The 21,365-nt window shown below is 41.8% G+C and overlaps 1 protein-coding gene across 2 annotated transcripts in view; it reads left to right on the top strand.

The window, feature by feature from the left end:
* The first annotated feature begins 1,205 nt into the window (after positions 1-1,205).
* The window catches only part of gbf1 (golgi brefeldin A resistant guanine nucleotide exchange factor 1), a 98,822-nt gene continuing 78,662 nt past the window's right edge, over positions 1,206-21,365 (top strand). For both annotated transcript variants that reach the window (XM_031747913.2, XM_031747911.2), the window contains exons 1-3: positions 1,206-1,483; positions 18,944-19,047; positions 19,273-19,339. In XM_031747913.2, coding sequence (XP_031603773.1) covers positions 18,952-19,047; positions 19,273-19,339 — 163 coding nt within the window. In that variant the 5' untranslated portion in view covers positions 1,206-1,483; positions 18,944-18,951. The remainder of the gene's footprint in view (positions 1,484-18,943; positions 19,048-19,272; positions 19,340-21,365) is intronic.

Genomic DNA, 21,365 nt, shown 5'->3' with positions numbered 1-21,365 from the left:
TCTCTTTTCGGATACTGAATCAGGAGATTACCCGAAACAGCCCCTGAGCCACACACACACACACACACACACACACACACACACACACACACACACACACACACACACACACAAACATCAGGAAAGACGGAATACTCAACCAGAAAAAAAGGGCCAAAGGGGACCATGATACCTGCACAGCTGTGTAATAAGTATTGAACATGCCACCAATTTCTAAAGGTGCTCCTGACATGAAATGTTTTATTAGGTTTCACTGACAACCCAGATAATCCACATATGCTAAGAAATCAGACCATCAGTGTCCATAGATAAGTCATGTGTAATAATGAGAAGTACTAAACTCTTGAAAAAGAGAGGTGCAAAAGGATATGGGAAGCCATGACAACAGCTTAAACCCACCAGATATTAGAAAACAATCCTTCCACTTAGTACAAAGAGAAACAGCCGAGAGTCGAGGATGACGTGTGGAGAGCTACAGAAGGACCTGGAGTCAGCAGGTACAGTTGTTTCAAAGAAAACAATAAGTTATGCACCCAGCCACCATGGAGTGTGTCAGTAGCACCTTAGAGCAATATTTAGAAAATTGGTGGCAAAAATGTTTCATAGCAGTTCAAATGAGTGACCTGCAGCAGCAAGAGGAACATGCAGCTTGATGCTTCAGTATTATGCAAATGTGACTCACAATAATATGTCAGATCAAACCATGCAATTAGGGTCATGATTTGTTGGACAAAGATAGAATTTGTGTCGTTTTGCTTTGGTACAGCACCACAGAGGATTTTATATCAGTCAGTATGTGATTGACTTCCAGACTTTCAGCTTTAATTAAGCAGTTTTACAAATATTTTACATAAACTGCTTTAGAAATGTAACGAAACGTACGTGTAATGGCCAGAGCGCAGCCAAATGACAGCAAAGCGTCACAGTGGGATTGCTCCTTTCGTGCTTTCGTCATCTGTCATTCGCAACCTAACTACGCCATTAGTACCGCCCTTATCGCTATGGAACACAAGTGGTATTTTTGAGAATCCCTGTTATTTGTAAATGATTATAAAATAATACAAGCATTAATATAAAAATCAGCCTTACTTCATGATCTGATACGTACTTGTATAATGAAGCCGTATTAAACCTTAAAAACTACTGAGTTTAGTAACACGTCAATCAAAACTGTGCAATCATGTTCGGTTGAGAGTGTAGAGCTTTTCCACGTCAGTGTGTTTACTAAGAGCAGAGTGACAGCTGGAAGGTGTACACTTTACTGACCTGTCGAGCATTTTTAAGTGAATGAAGAGGCGGTGTTTGGGAATATTTCGGTATCGCACAGTGGAATGTCCGACGTTTTTGCTTTGTTTCATTGTGCCGCCTGAACTGAACTCTGGTCTTTTTCATTCACTCTTGGCCGGCTAGCCTACTAGCTTACCGAGCAAGGCTAGCATTAGCTATAGAAGGACTTCATCTGTGATACAACCGCCGTAGACAGGTAATATATTCATTTCAAATGGACAACAGAAGCGTTTTATGTGTTACTCAGAGGAAGTTTATCCTAAGCAAATCAGGGAAGTACATAGTGGCTTGGATGATGAAAACACAGCTACCAGTAGCTAAATAAGGTGCTAGCTAGTTAAGCTAAATAGGTAGCTTGCAGGTAATTGGTCCCGTAAATTGCTCATTAACATTTGAGTTCGTCAGGACGTCGATTAAACTTAAGTCTGACGCCATGTTTTTGTTTTGGTCAAATGATAAATGCGTTTCAATTAAGAGAGAGACTGTTGGGGTTGTCTTTAAGGAGATGCTGCCTAATCTAATTAGCCACATAGCATATTAGATTATCAGAAGCTTGCATGGCTGAGTTAGTTTTTTTTTTTGTTTCTTTTTACACTGATTGGTAAAATTGTCTGCATTCTGACACAGAGCTTGAATCACCGGAAGTTACTTGTAATCCAAACACAGGCTAAAAACACCACTTTCCCCCAAAACAAGCATAAACTGTTCCATAAACACTGTTACTTTTTACTCAGCTCGTTTATGATCTGGGGTTGATATTATGTGATTTTTCTTTCTGTGTAAGGAAATATTACGATTTCATAGGGTTAGTACAAGTTAACCATAAAAATGTTTTCCTGCACATAAAAAATCCTGGCTCCCCATCAAAGATGTTTTGCTGAAGCTAAAATACATTTCATTTTTGTTGCTTGTGTCAGGTGTTGTTGGAGATGAGACATAAATATATGAGGCCAATTGATTATGATGACTGCAATTACATTAATTTAATTTAACAATAGTAAAATGTGCTAAGCTTAATTGGTGAGTCGCTGCGGCTGCATATTTTGACCATCGTTGATGCCCGAAATCATCGTCCATAAGCACGACTCTAGTGACATCACCAGCCACTGAGATGAACATTACAAGGAGCAGATAGGACAAGGAGTCACTAAATAAAGGCCCCTGCACACAGAGGACACCACTAAAACAAAGTTACTTAGTTGTGGAACAAGGTCCCTCTCAGTCTCATTTTAGGCCCAGACTTGCAGTCAAAAACAAAGTAAATGGTACAATACTTTGTAAATTGAAGATGTTTTGACAAGTAATTTCCTAGTCAATGAAATGGTCAAAGATTAGTCCACATCTGGGTGTTGTATGGCCCTGGACCACATCCAGCCTTGTAGTTATCCCTGACTGGCCCACGTGAGGACATTTGGGAGTTTGGATTCAAATTTACATATCTACATGTGTGCACGTGAATGCACCTTCAGTGTAAATGCATTGGGACTGATGTGTATGACAGACGTGAGAGTGTTGTCAGCTCACATTTCAAAAAAAAAAAAGAAAAGAAAAAATCAAAGATTTATACAGGATGTAGAATATTTTCTACAAGCCAATGCCAAGACAGAGCGATAGGTTTTCAGGAGCTCCCCTGCGTTCCAAAACAGTGGTCCCCAATCCCCGGGCCATGGACCGGTACCGTTGTTTGGTACCGGGCCCCGACAGTTGAGGCTTGGGTGTGAAATTTATGGTTTCAGAGTTTTTATCGTTAACTGTTTCCTGGGTCTTTTCCCGTGTTGTAGTTGTGTGTCTTATTTTGAAAGTAATATTTACACGTTACCATAGCGACCAGGGGCATTAAAGGGCAGAGAGGAGGATGTTACTCTTAATGTTATTGCCGCATTTTAGGAGGACGCTGCTAATAAAGTTACACAGTTACACTGTGAATTCGCGTTTATTATTATATTTACAAAATACCACAGTTTTTGTCTCGACCGTATCATTTTATTTTGTTGTATTTATCCGTCACACCTTAAAGGCCAGCCAGTCTGGTTTATTGGTCAGCTGAACACATCAGTACTTATGACTCTATTATCTCAATGTCCATTCTGTGAATGTTCACTGTAGTGTAAGGTGGAGGATGTTTGTGCTTGTGGAAGTCAACCAGCAGCTCCTTTGTTTTTTCACCGTTGAGCTGGGGTTGGTTCCAGTGGCACCAGTCGACAGTGTCCTCAGTCAGTTCTCTGTAGTCCCTGTTTTCCTCATTGGCGATGAGGCCAACAATTGCTGAGGCATCAGAGAACTTCTGAAGGAAGCAGATACCAGAGTTGAAGAAATCTTGGGTGTATATGTTGAATATGAGCTTACTTACGATGGCCAAGTTTGGGTAACTTATGAATTGTGAGTATTGTGACTGCTGGAGATGTTGTTATTTCATATTTGTAGTATTATCAGATGTATATGTTAGAATGATTTGTTAAACAATTTAAAACTTTAATAACCTTACAATAAAAAAAAAAAGTCTCAGATTTAATCATTTTGAAACTAAGTGTAAGCTTTCCATAACTTTGTATTAGAACAGGGCGATATGGCCAAAAATATTTATCACGACATATATATTTGAAAATTTGTGATAACGATATAACTGACTGTGAGACAAAATACAACTCCACAACTTTACTAGTGCAAAAAAGACCCCCATCCATTCATTTTCACTTAAAGAAGCAGCTGTTTTTTATGTGCATTAAAGCTATATATGACATATCCTGAGCATAACCATGTATAATATCCACTGAAGTTAAAAAGAGGTGCTTTGCAACATTAAACTGCAGTGTGCCAAATAAAAAAGTCAAATACGTATTTTTCGGACCTAAGGTGCACGGGATTATAAGACACATTAAGCGAAACAAAGCAGTCAGATAAATCAAACTTTATTCAACTCATTCTTCTTGGTTCCTCCACTTCTGTACCACTGATTCATTAATGCTGTATAGGGCTTTGGAGCGTGATGTCACGGGGGTGGGCGTGGAAAGGATTTTGGCCTGATGCGCCATTTTCCTTGTCCAAACAAAGCGCAAGCGAAAAAGGAGCGAAGGCACACACAACAACCATGGTTCGTATTTGCTGTGTGGTCGGCTGCAATGTTCGATCGCACGACCGGCAAGAGAATAAGCTTGAAAATGGTTTATCTTTTCATTCTTTCCCAACCTGGAAGCAACATGAGGCAGCTCATGTATCGGATGTTACCAAACAAAGGCGTCTAGCCTGGATAGCAGCTGTGAGACGAGCTGATATCCAGTTCTCTTCCATCTCCAAATATCTGTTGGTGCTCCAGACATTTTCATTCCGGTAAGTTCTAAATATGTTCGTATCACTCTTTATAGCCTATTAGTTTTATTTCCGATGCGCTCTGAGGTCATAGCAAATTAGAACAAACATCCTGAGTGATTTTGCAGAACTACCTTCTCTTTATAGAGTTTCTAATTATTTGGCATTATTGCAGCAAACCAGCCTATGAAATGGATGAAACACATCGTGACTGGGTTCCAGCGCTACACAAGGGACCTGCTTCAAACATACCACCATGCCAATCAGATTACTTCTTCCATGTGAGGCTGAAGAGGTGACCCTTCTGGATAAGATGGTGAAGGTTTGCTGCGTTTGGTGAACAGTGTGGTAGTAAAACCAGGGAAAAATGAAACTTGCTCCTGTTAAATATTCTTAAGTCTTGTGCTGTATAAATAGCGGTAATTTTTCAAAAGATACAGTAAATAAAGTAATGTTAGTAGTGGGTGATATCATGTAAACACTGTCATGATTTTGTGTAAACATTTTGTCATTTGTAAACTATAAATGACATGGATTCTACACTGTAACTGATGAGATGTTCTATAAAGTGGTTTTAATTAAAAAAAAAAAAAGAGGCAAAAATTTGTTTGTTTCTTTATTCAATTTTTGAACAGTGGTACTCAGTCAGTACATATTCAGTAAATGCAAATTATTTACATGGCAGTGCACTACAGGCATAAATCTAGACCCCTAGATAAAACATTATGGGTCATTCCCACAACCCACAGCTTTACTGTGCTCCAGCAAAGTATCCAATAGCAGTGACAACTCCTCCACAGTAGCAGGTGGGATTTTTCTTTTTTGAGGACAGCTCCTTTTACCTTTCAATACGGATGGTCTGTTTATGTTTTTATCAAGAGCCTTTTTTTGGGCAGCTAAAGAGGAGAAGTCTATCCTATGGCCAACCTCTGGCTGTATCTTGGTCACATTACCCAGCAAAACCCAGTATGCAGGTTCATCTGTAACAGGCCTTGTGCCACAGATCCGCACTGTTACTTCTACATTAAACAGAAGAGCAGCGACATGGCTGCAGGTCTTCACGACTCCGGCCATACAGGTGCAGTGGGCGGCTTCAACCTTCCCTGTGATGCTCACAGTGACCCATGGCTGCAATGCTGGTTCATTCAGTCTTTGAGAGTGCAGTACCTGAAACACACACAGACAAAGTTCATTTAAAGACAAGAACTATGAGCCAAGGCCGACATAAATGTGTTTTATCTACTTTATCATAAATGTAACAAAGTGTTTAGAAAGTTAGCACATACATGTAATTTTTCATTTTTTTAATGCATCCTTCTATAGAACGCTGCATGTTGTATTCTAAATCAGCCTGTTCTCTGTCAGAAACCTGCCTGCAGAAAATGAACCTAAAGTATGTAATGCAAGGATGTCATCACTTTAGAGATGGAGAAAGCATAAAGTGACAATTATGAATCACTTAATATGATAAGGAGATTCTGCAGGTCATTAATCAATGTATAAAACTAAAGATGTATTTTTAGTGGCACAGGATACAAACATGGAAGCAAGATGTATAATTAGAATTATTTATAATAAATATGAATAAATTATTGCAATTTCTTTAACCATAAAGAATAACTAAATCCTTCAGGACAATGTCACATCAGTGCACTGAACTCACTATGTTATTTATCTAACAGAGCCTCCACATGTTCTCACTGTAATTTCCCCTCATGAATGAATTTATGCTGCACTAATCTGAATGTTCGGGGGAAAATCAAACGCATTTCACTCGCAGTACTCAAGCTGACTTACCTTTGTTTGAATGACGACTTGTACGCGCTGACTCCACAGACAAGGTACGAAAACATGTCAGGCTACGTCAATAGCGGTTGGTCTTCAGGGTTTCTACTCCACGGCCATATTTCATACGGGTCCACATTTCCAATGCACGCTATTTCTGCAAGTGCCGCCACTTCGCCTCTGGACGCAATCGGTTTCTATATAGTCCATTCTCTTTTGAGCTGCTTTTAAGCATCTTTCTTGTAGTTGTCATTCCAACACAGTGTGTTTGTTTTGATTTGTGGACCCGGAAAATGGCGCTGCGCTCCCACAATACATTGCGGCGTGACGTCAACTCCAAAGCCCTATTCTCTCACAGCTGCTCTATTCCCATGTTGTTGCAGTATATTAATGACTAACCTCGTATTGTGGATGGATCGGTTGTTCTCCTGACTTAAGTGTGGTGCATTTTACAGCATCATGCCATGCGACTGCATTTGTCCCTAACCATCGGGAACCTTCAAATTAACTTTTATCGAGTGGAAAAGTGTTAGCGTTCATCCTCCAGCTTCACTGTTTATGCTATGCTAACATACCTGTGTCGCTAGCGATCACGTAGCACATCATTATATACCAGCTAGCCCAACTTCAGTAACCCTACAAATGTCACTGCTGTTTAGTTTTCTGTCTTCATTTATGTTGGAAGTGATAGCAGAGCTGTACGTTTGAATATTTTTCAGAAATCTCAGTCAGAACATGCTATATCATGCTTGGGTAACTAGCGAAACTAACGAGCTAACTTCCGTTAACTTAGGACCCATATTACTCCCAGATTTACAAGCACCTTAGTCTGACAAATACGGTAATAATGACGACCCGCTTGCATGTTTTACAAAAAAAACGTGCTTTGTTGTGTCTGACGGACAAACACCAAACCAGTTCCACATCACTGAAGTTACACCATTTTTACAAACCAATTCTGGTTCATCCATTTCACTCAACAATCCGCTTTCCCCCTTCTCATTCTCCGTTGCCGCTGTGCTTTTTCGGCCATGTGAATATGAAAACAAAGGCACTGCGCACACGCGTTTTACCCATATTCTATCGCGATATTTCATTTTCTTATCGTTGCCTAACATTGTACCGGTATTACCGTGAACGGTATAATATGGCCCAGCCCTACTTTGTATTGTAAGTTTTTAGGGTGTTTTGTTTCCCCGCTCAGGCATTACTGCTTGACTATGATAGATTTGGGTGATGAAGTTGGAGATGCAATGACCTTGAACCTGCAGGACACCATATTAACTGACCACAGTCAATGCAGCATCTTTGATGGAGGGCTCATCTCTCCTGGTGTCCTGCAAGGACACAGTCATATTCATTTACTAGTGCATTTTATTTTAACATTTTTACAGAGCAAACCTCAAGATAGACAACCAAGCTATATTATTACACTGTTGCCAAAAATACTGTGAATGTAATATAAACCAACAAGTATGTCATCCATCCATCTGTATTCTGCTGCTTGTATCTGTGATCTTGTATCTGGTAAATGGAAAGCTTTGGTTTTACACTGAGCTCTCTCTTCGATTATTATGGCTCAATTGTAAACATCAAGAGTAAATTGCCATGGCAATTTTTAAGCTGTCTGCATGTAATTCACTGAGGTTTTTTTTTTTTTTCTTCCATCCTGTGTGAACACATCACTGATCTCCTTTCTCAGCTCTAAAATTTTCTACTTTGCACACTGCCCTGAGCAGGCCTAACCTGGCAGTGGTTTGGATTTCACAAGGGATCTCAAACAAAATGTGGTAATTTGCAAAACATGCCGTAAAACCGTTGCTGCAAAAGGTAGCAGTACCACTAAGGTCAGGCGATTGGATGAATATATCAACTGTCGATGAAAGGGTGAGGCTGTCGTCGATCGTTTTTACAAGGGCCATTTATTTATTTATGTGTCCATGAGTAAGTTTGCTAATAATGTTGGTTGAAGCTAACAGAAGCAGTCAACAGAAATAAATAATAGCTCTGCTTTAACAGCACCGTCCTTTAGCTGCGAGCAAATACACCCTCCTCAGAGTGCGCTCAAATGCAGCAGCTTTGCATTTACTCAAACTCATAAAGAAAGAACAGCAGCAGCCTGTGTTCAGAAAAAGCAAAAACATTTATTTAAATAAAAACCACAATGGCGGGAGGGAAACAAAGAGAAACCGGCTTCTTTCCCCACTCTGTGTTTACAGGCCGTTCCAGTGTTTGACTGTCTGACACACTCGACCAAACAAAAAATAAGTTAAAAACCAAAATGTCAGATGTCAAATCTCAGAGGTAAAATTAAGTCTTTTGTGCGATTTGGCTCAATAAATAAATAACTAAATAAATGAATGAATACTCCAAAAAGTAGCTATATTAATATTGAAACAAACAAGAAAAGGCGGTAAAATATTCCCTCCAAACAAATCTTTTAAATTCTTTGACAGGGAAACAAGCATGTTTACTTTATCAGGTTTTAGCAGTGTGCGCAGATGGTTAACAATATTACCAGTGGTGTTGAAGACCCGTTCTGAAGAACTTCTCCACTTGGGACAGCAACTCGTCCCTGACCCAGACTGCGCAGTCCACCCTTCTCTAGCTGAGGACCATAGTCACAGATTTGAAGGTGCTGATTCCCATTCCCACCCCTTCATACTTGGCTGTGAACTGCTCCAGTCTGAGCTGGAGGCCATCACCTAATGAAGCGAAGAAAACCACATGATCTTCAAAAAGCAGAGAGGAAATTCTAAGGCCACCAATGTTGGAGCTTGCCGCCACTTGGCTACACCTAGAAATTCTGTCCATAAAAATAAGGAACAGAATCTGTGACAAAGGGCAGCCCTGGTATAATCTACACCAACCGGAAACGAGACACCAGACGCCCCATACTCCTGAAGCATCCTTCCATAGGACAGTCCAAGGGATGCAGTCGTCTTGCCTTCTCTGGGTCCATAAAACACACTGGTTAGGCATACTCTTACAACCCTCAAATATCCTTGAGAGTATAAAGATCTGGTCCAGCATTGCGTGACCAGGTCAAAACCCCCATTGTTTCTCTGTATCTGAAGTTCCACAAACACATGAATGCTCCCTTCCAGTACCCTGGCATAGACCTTCCCAGGGAGGCTGACGACTCTGATTGCGTATAGCTGGACCACACCTTCCTCTATCCCTTCTTGAAGATAGAAACCACCACTCCAGTCTGTCAGTCCAGAGGCACTGCCCCAGACCTGCCTGCGATGTGCAGAGATACGCCAACCAAGACAGCCCTACAACATCCAGAGTCTTTAGGAACCCGGGACAAACCTTGTCTATCCCAAGGGCCTGGCCACCATGAAGCTGTTCATCTACCTCAGTGACCTCACCCCTAGTGATGGGTACGTCATCATCCTTGTCCCCAGACTCTCCTTCCTATAAAGGCCTGCCAGTAGGAATAAGGAGGTTCTCAAAGTATTCTTTCCATCAATAGCGACTATGTCCTCAGGTGAGGTCAGCAGCACCTCATCCCCACTATACATTGTAGTAGGGCTGGGCCATATTATACCGTTCACGGTAATACCGGTACAATGCTAGGCAACGATAAGAAAATGAAATATCGCGATAGAATATGGGTAAAACGTGCATGCGCAGTGCCGAAAAAGCACGGTGGTAACAGAGAATGAGAATGGGAAAAGCAGATTGTTGAGTGAAACAGATGAACCAGAATTGGTTCGTTAAAGTGGTGCAACTTAACTGGTTTGGTGTTTGTCCGTCAGATACACAACAAAGCACATTTTTTTTGTAGAACATGCAAGCGGGCCGTCGTTATTGCCGTATTTGTCGGACTAAGGTGCTCGTAAATCTGGGAGTAATCTGGGTCCTAAACTCCGTCCTTTAAGGTCCCGAAGTCAAACGAACATCACTGAGAGTTAAAAACTGTCTAAATTCTTTCATCTTTAATAAAACGATCAGCATTGCTGCTTTACCAGGTGTAACTATGATGTTTAACATCCAGGCATCCATGAAAACAGAATTCATTACATTTAACAGAGTTAGAAGTTAGCAGGAAGTTAGCGGAAGTTAGCTCGCTAGTTTCGCTAGTTACCTAAACATGATATATCATGTTCTGACTGAGAAATTTCTGAAAAAATTCAAACGTACAGCTCTGCTATCACTTCCAACATAAATGAAGACCGGAAACTAAACAGCAGTGATGTTTGTAGGGTTACTGAAGTTGGGTTGGCTGGTATATAATGATGTGCTACGTGATCGCTAGCGACACAGCTGTGTTAGTATAACATAAACAGTGAAGCTGGAGGATGAACACTAACACTTTTCCACTCGATAAAAGTTAACGTGAGGGTTCCTGATGGTTAGAGACAAATGCAATCGCATGGCATGATGCTGTAAACGGACCAAACTTCAGTCAGGAGAACAACTGAGATAATCCATCCACAATACGAGGTTAGTCATTAATATACTGCAACAACATGGGAATAGAGCAGCTGTGATAGAATAAGGCATTAATGAATCAATGGTACAGAAGTGGAGGAAGCAAGAAGAATGAGATGAATAAAGTTGGACTGACTGCTTTGTTTCGCTTAATGTGCCTTATAATCCCGTGCACCTTATGGTCAGAAAAATACATATTTGGCTTTTTTATTTGGCACACTGCAGTTTAATGTTGCAAAGCACCTCTTTTTAACTTCAGTAGATATTATACATGGTTATGCTCAGGATATGTCAGCCCATTTCTACTGGAAATGCCTTCTGGTTAAACTTTCAGCAAGGAATTTGCATTTGCACTGTTAAATGTTTATATAGCTTTAATGCACATAAAAAAAAGCAGCTGCTTGTTTAAGTAAAATAAATGGATGGGGGGTTTTTTTTTGCGCTAGTAAAGTTGTGGAGTTGTATTTTGTCTCGCAGAAATTATATTGTCAGTTATATCGTTATCGCAAATTTTCAAATATATATTATGATATATATTTTTGGCCATATCGCCCTGCCCTACATTGTAGGTAGGTAGGTAGGTAGAGCACTGGTTTTCCTTCCCGAATCGCCTGATGGGTTGCCTCGAGGAAGTCTGAAAGGCTTGTCCCGTGGCCTCACCAAACTCGTCCCACACCGGAGTTTCTGCTTGATCTGCCAGTACCCATCAGCTGCTTCTGAAGTTCCATAGGGTAACCAAACCTGATGACACTCCACTTCACTTGATGGCTCCCTTCTTACCACCACAACAGGAACCAACCACCTTGCTGTGGAGGCGCAAAACATCGTCCATTCTGACTCAATGCCCCAAGCCTCCCTGGTAATGCGGTCGAACTTCTGTTGGAGGTGGGCGTTAAACCCGGCCCTTTGCAAGGTGTTCCCAGTGCACCCTCAGTATATGTTTGGGTCTAATGAATATTCATATTCATTATTCAATATGAATAATGAAATAAATTAAGAAGAGGACCCTACAGAGTGCTGGTTTAGCTCACTGGGATGAGCAGGTGACCATATGCCTTCCCTGTCACTCTTCACTTTATCTGTCAGATAAAGCCAGAAAAAGGCTAAAAAAAAAAGCCTGCAGAGGCTTGGTGCAACAAAGTATTCATGCCATGATTCTGCTTGCCACTGCTGAAGAGGACAGATGTTTAAAAAAAAAAGCTTGAGAGATTTGCCTAAGAAGAATGAGCTGTGACTTCTCAGGGAAAAAGGAGTATTAGGGCCACATTAAGAAAAAAATATTATGGATCATTTTGAGAATAAAGTCAAAGTTTTGAGAATAAAGTTGAAATGTGCAGAATACAGCTGTTTAAAGATCAACTACCACAGCTGCTGCACCCTTTACAGAATACCTTGGGTGGATTTAGTGAAAGAGCATCAGCCATCCTGTGATACGACACGTCCTCTTTTATTACACAAGGGTCCAACCACAGATAACCTTGTATCTGTCCATTACCAGCATTTCACTTCTATAAATCCACTCTTCCAAATTTGTGTGGTTTTTCCATGTTACCTGATGCAACTTTCTCTACCGCCTTTTTAACATCCTTATGTTTATCACCACACTGTGTTTATGTGCTAAAAGAGAAATAATTTCCTTCCTTGTAATAAAAAACAATTCTGAAGTCCGATGTCACTAACTCGGACAGTTTGGGAACTGCAGCGGTTTGTCTCGAAACAACCATTTCGACTTTTTTTCTGGAAATACAAAATGGATTTTCAACTTTAGCCTCTAAATTTCGACTCTAACACTGGCTCTAATACTCCGTTATTTTTTCTTCTTCTTTTCAATAGGGACCTAATGATTCTGTCCTCTTCTGTATGTAAGACTGTAGATCTAGTTATCTCACCCAGATGTAAGAACTAGAGACCTCTGACTTTGTGCATATGCTGTAGGGGAAATACAGACCCGTTAACAACTGTGACTCATGAAATGAATGTCTGGTAATTCTTCCAGACTGTTGTCAGCTCCTGAGCATTGGGTTCATTCTCTTGCCAATATCTACTTAATATTATTATCCTTTTTTTCCATCAGCTATAAGCCTTTCACTGTATCCTGTATCTAGCTATTACACTTTTATCTGGGTGTTATTTTATATAGTCTGGTTTCTGTGTATTCAAAAAAAGAATGGTATGAAAAAATTGCCATGAGAATCATGGCAAAAGGAACAGGGTTAATCCAACTATTCAGACCTGTACTGCTTGTCAAATAGAAATCACATGTCATTTTGGTTCTGTTTGGTTATCCATATTGGCTTTAGGCATTGTAAAGTCAGACATGGAAATTTGCTGTTTGCTTCTTGTATTCGATGCACATTTAGGGGTCATAGTTCTTAGACTTAAACTTGAAGCTTGAAGACTTAACTTTTATATACTTTTTGCAGAACTCTCACACATAAAATGGCACAGTGTACCTACTCAAATTTTTATTGGAACGTATCTTCTCTGAATAGTATGATCAATAATGTATGTTTGTTATTTTTTTTTATATCTATGGGTTGACTTGAAAAGCATACCAGTGGGGTGCATCTGCTAAAAATCGTGTACTAGTTTAAATCCTGGTGACCAAGGGCAGTTTTCTGAAAAATCTATTGACAACAATAAGTTGGGGAAAGATATCACCTAGGATTTATAAAAAATAACATCTACTAGGAGGCTGAGGGGTAGCACTGGCGACCACCAGTATTTTTACTGGATGACGCTGTCAATACTACCAGATTGACGGTGGCAAAAGTTCTACGGCAAAGGGGAGCCAGGGCAACAGGTCAGGGGGTAGATATGATCACCCCCACCCGAGATTGGGTACCAAGCCCCAAGTGTGATGGAAGAAGGATCATTGAGTGTGAGATAAACTGACCTGAGAGAGAGGATCATGGCGAAGCTTGAAACCTGGATCCTCCGTAGCCGGTTACCACGACTACGTGAAGTATCCTCTGAAGATCTACTAGATGATGTGAATGAGCACATGGCTCAATACATGAGCGGGGCACAGAAAGGGATGGGTAATTATACCAGAGGAGGTAAACACCAGCTACTGGTAGATCAAGCAGTCGTCCGAGACTGCAAGACCAGACTGACCAACCTGTGCACAGCCTGGATTGATTACAAGAAGGCCTATGACTCAATGCCCCACAGCTGGATACTGGAATGCCTAGAATTGTACAAGATCAACAGGTCCCTAAGAGCCTTCATCAGGAACTCAATGGGGATGTGGCGTACAACACTGGAGGCCAACTTCAAGGCCATAGCACAAGTCACCATCAAGTGCGGGATCTACCAAGGAGATGCTCTGTCCCCACTGCTGTTCTGCATAGGCCTGAACTGACTGACTACGGATACAGACTACGGGATGGAGCAGTTGTGAACCACCTCCTGTACATGGATGACATCAAGCTGTATGCCAAGAGTGAACAAGACATCGATTCACTGATCCACACCACCAGGATATACAGCAATGACATTGGAATGTCGTTCGGACTGGAGAAGTGTAGTCGGATGATAACAAAGAGAGAGAAGGTAGTCAGAACTGAGGGGATTGAACTACCAGAAGGCAACACTGCAGACATAGAGGACAGCTACAAGTACCTGGGGATCCCACAGGCGAATGGGAACCATGAAGAGGCCGCTAGGAAAGCTGCAACCACCAAGTACCTGCAGAGGGTCAGGCAAGTCCTGAGGAGTCAGCTGAACGGTAAGAACAAGATCCGGGCCATCAACACCTACGCCCTGCCCGTGATCAGGCTGGGATAATAAGCTGGCCAAAGGAGGAGATAGAAGCCACTGACATCAAGACAAGGAAGCTCCTGACCATGCATGGAGGGTTTCACTCCAAATCCAGCACCTTGAGACTGTATGCTAAGAGGAAAGGAAGGAGGCCAGATGAGACAACGCACATCCACTAATACATCAGAAACATGGCTCCAACCGACCACGTGGTCAGTGAATACCTCAGGCAGCAGAAACCGGAGGAAGAGGAGGGAGGCGAGGAACCATCATGGATGGACAGGCCCCTGCACGGTATGTACCACCGGCAGATAGCGGAGGTGGCTGACATCCAGAAATCTTACCAGTTCCTGGACAAAGCTGGACTGAAAGACAGCACAGAGGCACTAATCATGGCAGCACAGGAACAAGCTCTGAGCACAAGATCCATAGAGGCTGGGGTCTATCACACCAGGCAAGACCCCAGGTGCAGGCTGTGTAAAGATGCCCCTGAGACAATCCAGCACATAACAGCAGGGTGCAAGATGCTAGCAGGCAGGACATACATGGAACGCCATAACCAAGTGGCCAGCATAGTGTACAGGAACATCTGTGCCGAGTATAACCTGGAAGTCCCGAGGTCAAAATGGGAGACGCCCCCAAGGGTGGTGGAGAATGACCGAGCTAAGATCCTGTGGGACTTCCAGACACAGACCGACAAAATTGTGGTGGCTAACCAACCGGACATAGTGGTGGTAGACAAACAGAAGAAGATGGCCGTATTGATAGATGTAGCGATACCGAATGACAGCAGCATCAGGAAGAAGGAACACAAAAACTTCGAGAAATACCAAGGGCTCAGAGAAGAGCTCGAGAAAATGTGGAGGGTGAAGGTAACGGTGGTCCCCGTGGTAATCGGAGCACTCGGTGCGGCGACTCCCAAGCTAGGCGAGTGGCTCCAGCAGATCCCAGGAACAAGGTCGGGGATCTCTGTCCAGAAGAGCGCAGTCCTGGGAACAGCTAAGATACTGCGCAGGACCCTCAAGCTCCCAGGCCTCTGGTAGAGGACCCGAGCTTGGAGGATAAACCGCCCGCAGGGGAAAGAGGGGAATTATATATATATATATATATATATATATATATATATATATATATATATATATATATATATATATATATATGTGTGTGTGTGTGTGTGTGTGTGTGTTATAAATTCAACACAACGTTACAAAGTTTACAGATGTAGTAACAGTAATGTTAGTAACATACTCATGACTGCATACTTTTTAAAAACTGGAATTTAACAGTAATGTTAAAATCTAAAATTCTTCTGTGATTAATTTTATTAAGGGTGAAAAAACATTGATGACTTTCACTAAGAAAGACTTAGAGACAGGCAGAGATGGTAGGCACCTGCTTGGATGTTCTTTAAGAGGTGACGATAGTTTCAGTGCAAATGAAATGCTGCAGCTGAACCAACAAGCACTAAAATGAGAAATGAGAAAATCCATCTTTTGAACTTTGTACTTTCCTAAACTTTATGACAGAGAAAATGATTCCAGGATGCCAGGAATACCGTTTATGTTAAAATCATGGCTGGCATCGAGAGGATATTTGGGCCGGGGTTTGGAAGTCGCTGGCTTCTGTGGGGGTGGGAGAGTGCTCTGAATGGTCACCTACTGTATTACAAAGCAACCCACTGTGATGCTAATAACAGCCTGTGCTCTCTTACCTGTCTGTAAAAGTCACAGCAGGCAATTTACTGCATTTTAACATGATGCAATCCATACTTTATTAGTAAAACTACTGTCAAGTCATCCAGTCAATATATTTTTACCAATTGTGTTTTAAAAGCGTTCATTTATTTATTCACCATTAAAATACCATACTACATTTTGATTTTGCATTGTATATAAATACATTAGCAGTTCAATAAAATAATCGTTTTATAGTAGTGTTTGTTGTTCAATAATTGACTTATATGCATATAAGTCATGTATATACTGTATATATTGTGTCTATTTCTTACTTAGTGTATTGTCTGTCTTTGTTAATATTTATACAGGGAGTGCAGAATTATTAGGCAAGTTGTATTTTTGAGGAATAATTTTATTATTGAACAACAACCATGTTCTCAATGAACCCAAAAAACTCATTAATATCAAAGCTGAATGTTTTTGGAAGTAGTTTTAGTTTGTTTTTAGTTTTAGCTATTTTAGGGGATATCTGTGTGTGCAGGTGACTATTACTGTGCATAATTATTAGGCAACTTAACAAAAACAAATATATACCCATTTCAATTATTTATTTTTACCAGTGAAACCAATATAACATCTCCACATTCACAAATATACATTTCTGACATTCAAAAACAAAACAAAAACAAATCAGCGACCAATATAGCCACCTTTCTTTGCAAGGACACTCAAAAGCCTGCCATCCATGGATTCTGTCAGTGTTTTGATCTGTTCACCATCAACATTGCGTGCAGCAGCAACCACAGCCTCCCAGACACTGTTCAGAGAGGTGTACTGTTTTCCTCCTTGTAAATCTCACATTTGATGATGGACCACAGGTTCTCAATGGGGTTCAGATCAGGTGAACAAGGAGGCCATGTCATTAGTTTTTCTTCTTTTATACCCTTTCTTGCCAGCCACGCTGTGGAGTACTTGGACGCGTGTGATGGAGCATTGTCCTGCATGAAAATCATGTGTTTCTTGAAGGATGCAGACTTCTTCCTGTACCACTGCTTGAAGAAGGTGTCTTCCAGAAACTGGCAGTAGGACTGGGAGTTGAGCTTGACTCCATGCTCAACCCGAAAAAGGCCCCACAAGCTCATCTTTGATGATACCAGCCCAAACCAGTACTCCACCTCCACCTTGCTGGCGTCTGAGTCGGACTGGAGCTCTCTGCCCTTTACCAGTCCAGCCACGGGCCCATCCATCTGGCCCATCAAGACTCACTCTCATTTCATCAGTCCATAAAACCTTAGAAAAATCAGTCTTGAGATATTTCTTGGCCCAGTCTTGACGTTTCAGCTTGTGTGTCTTGTTCAGTGGTGGTCGTCTTTCAGCCTTTCTTACCTTGGCCATGTCTCTGAGTATTGCACACCTTGTGCTTTTGGGCACTCCAGTGATGTTGCAGCTCTGAAATATGGCCAAACTGGTGGCAAGTGGCATCTTGGCAGCTGCACGCTTGACTTTTCTCAGTTCATGGGCAGTTATTTTGCGCCTTGGTTTTCCACACGCTTCTTGCAACCCTGTTGACTATTTTGAATGAAACGCTTGATTGTTCGATGATCACGCTTCAGAAGCTTTGCAATTTTAAGACTGCTGCATCCCTCTGCAAGATATCTCACTATTTTTGACTTTTCTGAGCCTGTCAAGTCCTTCTTTTGACCCATTTTGCCAAAGGAAAGGAAGTTGCCTAATAATTATGCACACCTGATATAGGGTGTTGATGATTAGACCACACCCCTTCTCATTACAGAGATGCACATCACCTAATATGCTTAATTGGTAGTAGGCTTTCGAGCCTATACAGCTTGGAGTAAGACAACATGCATGAAGAGGATGATGTGGACAAAATACTCATTTGCCTAATAATTCTGCACTCCCTGTACTGGAGCACTGTAACCAAAATAATTTCCCCTAGGGATCAATAAAGTATTCTGATTCTGATTTCATGTTCAGAAACACAAGTCGACAATAATCAGAGATCACAAACTGTACTTTCTGTCCGGCTGCTTCGCTGTGCACAGCCTGTATTTTATTTGCTGCAAACACATATCCAGTTATGATTCTGTCATAATTATAAAAACCCTGAACAAGTATAAACATACTGTGTAGCCTGTAAATGACTGCAGCTCCACACTGCTCCCCCTGGTGGATACATTAGACATTACCACTGGTTTTCCTAAATGCTGTTTAGCTGCGTTACTACTTGAGGTTGCATCATCCACGTCACAGGTGGGGGCTATCATTACGGTCACCCATCAGTCGGCAGTCAGTCAGGATTCCTTCATGGTCCTGTCAGGGAGAAGGCGGCCATTTTCAGTAGCTGTACCTGCCCATGGTCCTTCCTTTAGCTCCAGTCCCTCCTGCCTCCTCAGCAGAAAAACAGCCCAAAGCATAATGTTCCAAATTCAGCAGGTATCCAATCATTATTTTCCCCAGTGTACTTTGAGTTTTACACTGGATGCCCTTCTTCTACCTACAATTGAGCAAGCAACCTTTCACTTGCCAAGTGAACGTAAATCAGTGTAGCATGGAGCCACAGATGAAGAGCTGTACTATAAACGCCTGTAGAAATGGCCTTTCAGTGACTTCAGGTTATTTAGCCTGGCTCTAGAAGTGACCATATGCTATTATGTGTTTTCTGTCAGGAAGCAGCATGGTGGATAAGAACATCTACATTGTCCAGGGTGAAATTAGCACTGTTGTTGGAGCCATAAAGAGGAACTCCAGATGGAATACCCACACTCCACTAGTAAGTTCAACACAAGTGTGTTTTGTGTTATTTTACACAGTTACAGTTAGATTTACTAACAATATGAAAAAGTGACCAGCGTGGACGTGATGAGTTCCAGCTGGCTGTATGTCTGTCTATAGTCAGTCTGCTTGGTGCTTGTTCAGGGCCAAACAGTAAACCCATAATAATGATAATACTGTGTGTAAGTGTTTTCTTACCAATCAGATTCTGTTCTTTAACCAGGACGAAGAACAAGACCCATTACTCAACAGCTTTGGCAATCTCAAGGACATACTGAACACCATAAAAGGTACGTGGCCTTATTCAGGCTGTGTGCTAATATGAATTCCAATTTAAACACTGAAAGATTTGATTTTTGAGTCACAGCTTCACTGGAGAACCTTCAATCTGTAAAAAGTGTTATGAATTTGTATTATTGAAGCAGATACCGATACAAGTCTGCTACTATTCATCAAGATTTGCTTTGTTGTTTATCTTGGTTTTCAGGACTTCCACGTACTTACAAGTTTATTTATCAAATGACCTGAAGTTGAAATTAAAGGACAGGTCCACTGTTCTTCTGTAAATCACAGTCAGCATAGATGTGTTATCATGGCCTATATCTGGATTTAGCTCAGGAGGCAGAGCAAGTTAGTGGTTTGATCCCAGGCTGGATGCTAAAGTATCCTTGGGTAGGATACCGTACATTCTCACTCTCCTCTGATGCGTCCAGTGGAGAGTGAGAGTGTATAAATGTTAGAAAGCACCTGGGCGTAGTGTTGTTGAATGAGGCATGTTGTATAAAGTGATGATGAGATTTTTGACCTTGACCACAATTTTTCAATTAATGCCAAATGTACCATGTATACATGTGTATAAATAGAGCTCCTGTGGACAGTCTACGTGACTCATGTTTTCATGCTTCATGTGGAAAATGTCAGAGATCGCAGTAGGTCACCTATGAAATTGACTGGCTCTAAATGGGATCTTTTTATCTAACATTACTCTTAGCCAATACACAGATCAGGTCAGGCAGACATTTGTTGCTCTTGTTGATAGCACATCTGGGTCAGGCTAAAATGAGAGTTACAGTAGTGCTGCTACAAAGTATAAGTAGCAAAAATAAGTAAATGTGCAGGGAGGGGTTGGGCGGTTTTATGAATTGATGGTTTCCAGTTTAACTACCTGAAGCTGCTGGCCACCAAAGGTGCAGAGGGTATAGCGCACATACCCCAGGGCACACCCACACTTATGTTTCCAGTAGATTCAGGTTGTGCCATTGGAACACTTTGCAGTGCAGTTACAGCATGTTGTAGTAACATTGTTACTGAGTGGGACCAGTTATTCACGAGTCCTCGTGTCTGTAAGTACAATGGTGGTGCTGAAGCCCTGCCTCTCCGTCAGCTGGCCTGCTCTTTCTGAGAGGTCCAAGCTGGCTCCGTCCCGCATGTTGTCATGCCTTTGGAGTGAGAATCCTGGCAGCTCCCATGGCCCTGCAGCTCTGGGCAGTGGGAAAGATGAAACACACACAGCACTAAGCCCCCACCGCTGCTGCTGCCTTCCTCCAGGGAATGCCTCTGCCACTGTGAGATGGACAGGCACTGCTGGCTGAGGAGGAATCCACAACACAGGCTAACCCTCCTCTTTTCTTTTTCTCCTTCCAGAAGCTTTTCCCTTCAGCCGTCAAATCACAACCTCACTGCCTGCATGATAGTTCTGTGTTTGACCAGAATGAAGTTGAATGTAATGCTGGATTATTCTTTTTTCTTTTTTAGACATTTGCATTAAGTAATGACTTGATGTCAAGAATGTTTGAAGGCCTTGTTCCGTCCTTAAGTCCAAATCTCCTGTGCAGCCAGCCTGTCAAATGTTTCATTCATACTTGGGTTAGAGGAATAACCGTAGCAGAGCCAAAGTGCTTGAGAGACTGATCAATTTGTTTTGTTTTCGCAGCAGCACAACAGCCTAATAAACCTGTGTAGCTTTGCCTTTCACACAGAACCTCAGCGCTGTGCTGGTGGATAAATCTTGTGGGTGGGCTGTGTTTTGCTGCTTGGTAGTAGCCCAGCTGTCTGCTTAATGAAAGCCCGGTAATTCCGTTCGCACTCGTGTGCATCTCCGTTCCTCTAACGACACGAGTCAACCAGCAGAGGAAACAGGAATTAGTCCCCACAAGATTTCTTTTCGTTTTTCTCTGCAGCTTAGTGTCGTGGTAGCATTGGTTGCTCTGGCAGTCCTGCTCTGCTGTAACCAGCGTGATTGACAGGACCATGTGCCGTGGTGCAGCTGGAAGTATATCATCTGCAATTTTAGTTGGGTAAATATAGCAGGGAGTC

The sequence above is a fragment of the Oreochromis aureus genome, linkage group 13 (assembly GCF_013358895.1).
Source record: "Oreochromis aureus strain Israel breed Guangdong linkage group 13, ZZ_aureus, whole genome shotgun sequence".
Classification (NCBI taxonomy): domain Eukaryota; kingdom Metazoa; phylum Chordata; class Actinopteri; order Cichliformes; family Cichlidae; genus Oreochromis; species Oreochromis aureus.
Note: the sequence above shows the minus strand (reverse complement) of the source record. Positions and strands in the feature narration are given on the sequence as shown.